At 40.5% G+C, this 8,542-nt stretch overlaps 1 protein-coding gene across 2 annotated transcripts in view; it reads left to right on the top strand.

Annotated features, from left to right (window-relative positions):
• Nucleotides 1-774: 774 nt before the first annotated feature.
• tow (target of wingless) overlaps nt 775-8,542 on the top strand; it is a 35,023-nt gene continuing 27,255 nt past the window's right edge. Inside the window, exons 1-2 of one of the 2 annotated variants that reach the window (XM_017909545.1) lie at nt 775-958; nt 2,497-4,349. In XM_017909545.1, the coding sequence (XP_017765034.1) occupies nt 4,259-4,349 (91 nt within the window). In that variant the 5' untranslated portion in view covers nt 775-958; nt 2,497-4,258. Of the gene's footprint in view, nt 959-2,496; nt 4,350-7,583; nt 8,206-8,542 lie in introns of those variants that run through there. The other variant, XM_017909555.1, reaches the window with a different exon arrangement.

Genomic DNA, 8,542 nt, shown 5'->3' with positions numbered 1-8,542 from the left:
ATCAATTATTAGAATAATTAACAATTATTTGATTTGATATTTCTATTTTTCGTTTCGTACAACAGTCTTAGAATGTCTAAATATGATTTAATCCGGCAGGTACACGTGTACCACGACGACAATGGCAGCTTCTAAATGCAATCACGAAAACCAAGAATCCCTGTTGGAAGGTCGTGACATCGCGAGGTTCCAGTAATCCTCTTCCCTTCACTCCTCACTTGTTAATTTAATCCACGAACAATATTTACAATATTCGTAAGATAGAATCTAATTTCTGATCTTAATAATATAATTAAAAATAAAATTAAAGTAATTCGATCGATCGATAGAATTGAACAGACACGTGACGATGTATCGATAGTCTTATATCGATATATGTATAGTGCGGTATTTATCTGCTATCGTTACGTATATTATATCATGTTCGTTTTTAACTAAAATTTACGATGACAAACGGTGCTGAAATTCGCTTTTCATAAAGATATTCTTATGCTAAGAATGATCTAGACTTTGTGTGGGTGAGCGCACCCTACAAAGGAATACGATCAGTTCATATATAAAACGTGTGCAGATGCACGTTGTGCATGTAATAAAAGGTGATAGTGTTGGTGAATACACTTACGAGCGAGCACGCATGCACGTAGAGGTTAGAATCAACGATGCTAGTGCGTGAGTACTCGTTCCGTGTGTTGAATGTATGTGGGATATTACGGAGGGAGCGCGCATGCGCAAATCCAGCTGGCGCCTCGACCGGCTGAATAGTCGATGCTGGAACTTCGTAGTGCAAGTGTCTGTGTTTCTTCGTTCTTTACGTTTTGTCATCGTACATTGGTACGCAAATTATATTCGCGTACATACACGTATATACGAGTTACAGAATAAGTGAAGAATCTCATTTATATACGATCGACGTGAACAGGTGGACATCGAGGTCGATCGCTTTGCTGCGTGAAACGAGGTTAGTTGACTTCGAATCGAATTTCGGGTAATGTCGTTCCAAAGGGGAACGACATTGCGTGGATATTTGCTTTGAAGAAACGACCCTTGTGTTTTTCTATACCGCGTTCCGTATGAGTGTCCACATGTGACAATAGCCCCCAAAAAAACCGAGGATAACCTACGTTTACCTCTCATTTTTCTCATATGATATTTCAACGCGATGTATCAGTCAAAAATAGTATCACTTGTTCGATTGATCGAAGTTTATTCGAGTTCTTTGTGAATCCAGTAAATCTTTCATTTTTCTAATATTCTTCGAATATGATTCTCGTGGTGCATAGTTTAAAAAAGGTGGTGTATTTCTATGCTGAACAGAAACCGAATATTGGTGCAAAGCATTTATACATTGACAGATTGTTCGACCAAATATTGTTTCGATTTATCGTACTTTCGGTAAGCAGTGAATTCTTTTTCGTTCAAATATCTTTCTCACGCGAATAACTTAACGAATTCGAAAAAACGTGCTCGCAAGAAAATTGATGACGATCGATTATCCAGCGACATAATTGCAATAACACGGAATTCGATTAATCGAAGTCAGTCGATACGTCCTATTTAGGACGTTATTCACCAAATAGGGAACGTTGCAGTAGCATAATACACTATTAATTAATCTCGTTGGAGCGAAGAATCGAACGAAACGACATTGACCGAGAAATTGGAAAGCAATCGTCGCGTATAAATCGAACGGTGTGAAATATCGTGCGTTGATTCGATTATCGATACACAAAAACATGCTTTCTTCCCGTAATCATTGCGAAGTGTGCAGCCATTGCATATCGCGTCGTTACTTTCCTTTCATCGTTTGAATTTCGAATTTTCCATCGTTTGCTGTACGACCCGAAACGTTCGCGTGGTCGAACAACTATATACTATACACTCAATGATAATGAGCGTACTTCACGGTAGCAACAAGTAATTCGATATCATTCGAGATACACGAAAAATTGTGATCCTTCGAAGAAAAGTGATCGTACCGCGCGTTTTGAATTTATCTATGGCAGATAGCACGATATTGCTGTGACGATGCACAAATTTCACACTAGCGGCTTTTTCGTGTGTCGTTCCATTCTTAGACGCGCGTGTATGCGGACACTTGAAAGCTGGAGCACAACAGATATCGTGCCAAAGTTAATATCGATCGTTCGAGTTTTATAATTCGTTAGGGCGTCCGGTGTTACGTAAAAATTACCTCTTTTAAAATTCGAATCACTTTATAAACCGATTGATCCTAGAACTGTATTTTGGACGATATTTGACTATATTTAAATAGAAAAATGCAGCGTTTTCGACGTAGAAAAAGAAATCATGGCTCGACTACGTTTTTCTTTCGAGTTAACGGCCAAACAGTATTCGCTTTTTATTTTTCTCGCAGCAGCTAGTTAAGCTTATCGGTAAACGCATTAAACGAGTATATAATTATTCGCGTTTATAGCGCACGTTCCCACCGTTAGAATAGCAACGTCCTAACTGCCGTCTTATTTTGTTTCTTTTCAGCCCCGAAACCGATGATCGAATTTTCGTAGCAGACCGCAAAAGACATTCACCTCGGAAGGATAAGGAGGGAGAAGGCTGAGGGTTTCGAACAAATTCTCGTCCCTCTGGTGGCCCTGCTCCAGTCAGCTTCGTCTCTGGTACAAGCAGCATCGAGTCTGTCCATTGCCATTAATCTTCTTCCGTTTTTCCAAGAATTATTCTATGTGCTTGTCTGTTGACCTCTGGCGAGCAACATTCGTCGCTGGAGAAACTGGAACACCCGTTGCCCATAAACAGCGTGGTCTCGAGACCTTGCCAGCTCGTCCTTGTAACCGAAACATGTGCCAGCCACGCTCTTAAACCACCTATCGTCCAAGTATCATCCCTGTGCTTCTCGCGGTCGAAGGTGGCCGCAGGGTAGCGAGTCTTCTTTCGCGTAGCTCGATCGTACGATGGAGAAGAGGGCTTGTTCGAACAGCGGATCGAACTGGATGAATCGGTAAAGTCGATCGTGGTATCGTTTTCCGGCCGACAAGTCCGTCCTGGAGGATAACAACGACGAGCGAACGAATGTGTAGAGTAACAGCGAGGGAGAATGCTCGGCTGGCAGCTTTGGACATGGGATAGATGATAGATCGCGAATGATGGGGTGGTAAAGCGAACAGGAAGCGCAAAATGGATTGGGTGCCTCGGCTCAGGTAGCCAGAGACGACAAAGTCGCGGGCGCCAGGGCGGACGAGCCCCGAGCAAGCTGTTCCTTCTTTCCGTGTATCGTTCTTTCCAAGAACAAGACGAATTCTCGTATGGACATCGTTCGTTTTTCCGAAAGACTGTTTTTCCTTTTATGCCGTCTGGTGATAGACGTCGTGCAAAAAGACTGAACGTGATAATCAATAATCAATCGAGGAATTAGTCCGCGCGCTTTATCGTCGATGAAACGTATCGGGAGAGAAGAAGGAATCGATTAATCTACGTAACAGATCCCGGTGGATTTGTTCCAACAGGAAGAAGAAGAAGAAGAAGAAGAAGAAGAAGAAGAAGAAGAGGAAGAAGAAGGTCGATACGAATTTACTCGCGATCTCCGATCTAACGGAACGCACGCGTCTGACTCACGAAAAGACTGAACACGTTGATTCATTTGTCGAAAAAATGTCCTCACACCGCGTTCTTTAGAATTCTGGCTTTCATTTCTTGCGCCATACATACATATCTCTCGGGATCTCACGTAATTGTCACACATACATATACGTATACGCATACACGCATAGCTTGTCACTCCAGTTATACGAGCTTTGAGAAATTTCTGACAAACGTATATACAAAGCGTCGTACGCGAGTCGTAACGCGTATTTTCGATTATTATACATATTGCAAATATATCGCGTATATATATATACATATATACATACACACGTAGGAACAGAATATACATATTCTGTATGTAATATATCTATGTACATGTAAAGAAACTTTTTCGCTGCCTAATACAAATATTTGTGGATAAAGTGTCGCGTACGATACGGTAAAAAGAAAGTCCCGTATTTTGGACAATTTCGCAAACCGTCTCGATATATCTATCCTTTTTTCTATGAAGATAATACTTCCGTGTTAGAAAGACGTTTAGCTTCGGGGAAGAAATGTCTGTTCGTTCTTCGTTTCCCTAACGAAACTCGTGTCGGGAATATAATTAACGGCGTGCAACGAAAAACTGAAGAAGAAAAGTAATCGGAGTCAGTGAAAAGTGCAGTAGTGTGATCGCAGCGCGGGACCGTAAAAGAGCAGGATGGGTTGTGGACAGAGCAAGATCGGTAACATCTATCCTAAAAACAAGAAAAATAAAAACAACGCTGGCAAGAAAAACGGAGATTCGATTGGTGAGTTATCAGCTATTCGATAATTACTTTTAATTTCAAACAAAATCCGGCAAGGCAATGAATCCGAGGCAGTGAATTATTTCACGTAAACTGTCTTATTGCCGGTGTATCGAGTGACTAATTAATCTTTTTTTTAATCTCTTTCCTTTTTTTTAGCGTTTGAACGATTGTGGTCCAATACGTTGTACGAGTGGTATCGTTGATCGAAAGCTTAGGTAGTCCACGATGTAAATATGTAATAGCCGATTCGACGAGGTCCCTTTGCCGCTTGACAAACGTGGGCGAGATCGGCATTGTTCGCGTAATTAACGTCGTTTCTCGTCAATCCAGGCCTGCCGCGTAATTGTTGACCCGATGACTGTAATTAAACAGATGCGTCTCAATCTAGGCCATCGACACCCATCGCGAGAGTTCCTTCCCGATGAAAGGTGATTGAACAGTTGCCTCTATTACGCTGGCGCTTTTCTTCGCAGTGGAACAATCTGTTTTTCCTACGAAAAGGACGAGTCAATCGAATCAGATGCTACGATTGAATCATATATTCTCCGGTCTTTACATTTTGGGATGGCAGACGCACTTAGGACTATCTGATTGACCTGCCACGCAATGTCACTCGAGGTTACGAATGCACTGTAAGAAACTCATAGTCGAGTCTCGTCAATAAGATCAAGGTCGAAGTCTGTGTATCTAGCGTAAAGAGAATATGGTTGAGAAATAAAAATGATCTTGACATGTCCTTGTTGCCATCATCTGTCAGATATCGTTTTCTGGGAAACTTTAACGATCCAGCCGTTCGTTAACATACGTAATATAGTCATTCTGGAACAGACGATAGTCCCTTTGAAAATAAACTTTCGGTCAGCCGTTTATCGTGAACGACGAGGGAAAAGCTTTTCACCGACGTGCGTGACAATCGAAGATAAATTGGCGAGCCTCCAGTTTAAAATTACGTTCCAGAACAGGTGGAACGTAACCGCGGATCGTTGCAGAGTAGACGTCCATATTTAGATTTCGCGGATCCGTCTCGAGGCTAAGTCGCAATTCTCGTTGTATAATTACTATGCTAGTAGTTTCTCGTTTCTATTTGTCTTTAATATAACGCATCGAGGTTCTTACGAGAGATTCCTATCTAGCATGCGTATGTGTCGAATGTTCGCTCGGTTGGAATATTAAACTTCTTTCCATTAAAACCAGCGAATACCTCTTCCGTTAAATCTTACAGCAAGTTTACACCATTATCTTTTATGTCATTCGGCTTAGTGACAGTCGTTGACTCATACCCCAAGCTAGAGAAGGTGCAACTGATCTTTTTCTCAAATTTAAACAGTAATGTAGTTTATCGTTATAGAGATATTCTGTGTTTCTTGCCCGCAATCGGTTGAATAAAATAGATAAGGCTCCACGAGGATGCTTCCGAACAGGAAATGATAACTGATAACGTTAAGAAATTTATCCTATAGACACATTTCATTTCTGCAATTTCACATGCTTCCTGTTTTTTTTTTTTTTTATTATTATTATTATTCGTCAACTTCCTGATAACGTTTTCGAGAATGCAAATGTTACGATTCATCAATGGATTATTCTTGACATTCGTTTCGGTGACGAGTGAATGTACCAGTAACTAGAGGTAACGTTACAGATTGCAGAGGACGTATGATCAAACTCGTTATCGTAAAATTTTATGTTAGAATTATAATAAGAGCTCAATAGAGCGGCAACAAGTACGCGGTGTGCGTGGCCACGCACACGTACGCACGCGTGCGGGAACGATCGATTTCGTTCTTAACGTACATCACTTGAGGTAGATTAGGCTCTGGGTTAGGTCGTGCAAAAGGGGAGCGTAACCTTCTGAACAGCAAATTGACATTCAACAACCCTGTTCTATCGTTGTTCGCACGCCTGTTGTTTTATCCATTAAAAACGACCTGTTTGATAAGCGCCGGATATGTTTTGTTACCGACACAGTTTTCGTTCATTTGCGAAAAATCACTGTCTTTCATCCTTTTATCACCGTCCCGTTGTTAGAACCGATTCTGCGTTTCTGTTCGCGATAATCGAATATGCAAACAATACAGAGTCTATTTCGAGCTGTGTTTGCCGTCCCAATTTCACTGGCAATAAATTATCAACAACGATTAAGTAGAGATAGATTTTCTAATTTGTGAACTCACGCGACCTAGATTCACAGGCTTAAATGACTCTCGTGTTTTCGCTTTCTTTGGGCGGTTTTCAAATGAGTTTACTCCCATCTATTTTTTCTTTTCTTTCTTCTTTATTTCGCTGATCATTAGCGGCTTGTTAAGAAGGAAAAAAAAGAAGAAGCAAAGAAAACAAATCGGTGAACCATGTGTCTTGAAATCGCATGTCAGATCGTGGTTTGTTGTTTACCGGCTTCGACGTCTGCGAGCTAAATATACCATGCGATAATTCTGATATTTATATCATTACGATGGCTTCGCTTACGGTACTTTGAAACTCTGCTATTTAATTCATGTATGCACCAAGATTATGTATTTTTAGTGGCTCGTTTATGCAATGGCTTAAATAATAATCAAATCGCAATTGACGATCGCGTTCGGTATAACCTTAAAATAAAAAGGAAGAAAGAAAAAAAGAAAACAGCAGAAGATTTACGCTGAAATATATCTGTTATATGGTAATAAAAATTTTGCTGAAAGTAAATTAAATATATCTCGTTGAAATTGTTTGTAGAGAGAAAATCAGTGATAAAATTATATTTTTTATCGATTATTGACTATATGGAACATTTTCAAAAATGTAAGCAGATAGCTAATACTTCGATATTTATTGCATCTTATCTGTAGTTATTACAAATATGTTATGCCAAGAATATTTGTAAATACTTTTGTCATTGTTATTTACAGAATCGTAAATACGTTTGGGAATATATATATATATATATATGCACGCTACTACCAGAATTAGTTATATCGTCTGCTGTAGTATGAAATATGTGCATACATTGTACGTTATGCATAAATATATCGATATAATTCGAAATATAAAAAGGTTGTTCATTAAAATATCGAATTATAGCCAACTATGTGACGTTTTAAATTTAGAATATCATATTTTGCGTATGAAACGCGGTATTAGAATTTTCAATTTTCCCTAACCGCTAAATGTTGCGCGCGCACTTCGTTGCCACTTTGCACTGTTCACAGCGTTGCCATCGTTTAAGCGGGAGCGTATGCCGCCAAACGGTCAAAGTGCTTGTTGTGCATCCAGACGTTCGGTTCGTGTTCATATCTTGGAGTGAGTCGCGTGTCCGAGTTTGATTCCTATAGTGTTTGGCCGGCGTTTCGTCAAAATACGCAAGAGCCGACACGTCTTTACTTGGTAAACAAGACAAGTTCCAAGGCCTGAAGCCGATATTATCGCTCTTGGTAGTAGAGCAGCTAACGACTTGCCTACGTGATCGTTGTCCCGCCTATAAAAGGGTCGCGCCTCTCTAGCATCAGTGTCTGTCGCTCGTAGCAATTTCGTGTGAGAGCATTGTTCGTTTCTACTATTGATAATATTGTTCCAGAGTACTCTTTGTTATTTATATCTAACGTTTATCGATCGTTATTAGTCACGACTTTATCGGTACACGCGAGATTATAAATATCGCAAAAGTGAGGTTAAGTAACCGGCACGCAAGAAGACACCGTCAGTCGGTGACGGTGAATCGTTTTTATTCTGCGTCGAATCATCGGAGCCGACATTTCATTTGGGGTGGAGGATCTCCGTCCTAGCAGGACGTCGGATTTGGAGAGTAAACAGAAGGGAGCGAAAATGTGGCTAAAAGTGCTCAGGCAAAATATATCGCATCTTGCCCGTAGGGCGAAAGGTAAGGTTACGTTTGTTCTTTGAAATCGGAGCTCGGGGGAAACGAAACGGTTGCTGCTACGAAAAGAATAGCTATTTATAGATTTATGATACTCGGAATTAGATGATTCAAGTTGACAGATTTAAGTTCTTTCTAACTACTTTATGATCGACGATGAATGCAATTACATAGTTTAAGCGGAGTACGTATTCACGTATAACCCTGGCGCGGGTAATACTATCCTCGAATTAGGCTGCATTCTAATTTAAGCTCGTCTCGCATTTCGCGGTCTTTCGGAGAAGAGAATTGTGGAATGCACGGTGACGATGCTGTTGCAGCTGCATGACTCACAGCTGGT

Source organism: Eufriesea mexicana, unplaced genomic scaffold, assembly GCF_001483705.2.
Source record: "Eufriesea mexicana isolate 0111107269 unplaced genomic scaffold, ASM148370v2 scaffold58, whole genome shotgun sequence".
Classification (NCBI taxonomy): domain Eukaryota; kingdom Metazoa; phylum Arthropoda; class Insecta; order Hymenoptera; family Apidae; genus Eufriesea; species Eufriesea mexicana.
The sequence above is the reverse complement of the archived record's forward strand: the minus strand, read 5'-3'. Positions and strand labels throughout refer to the sequence as shown.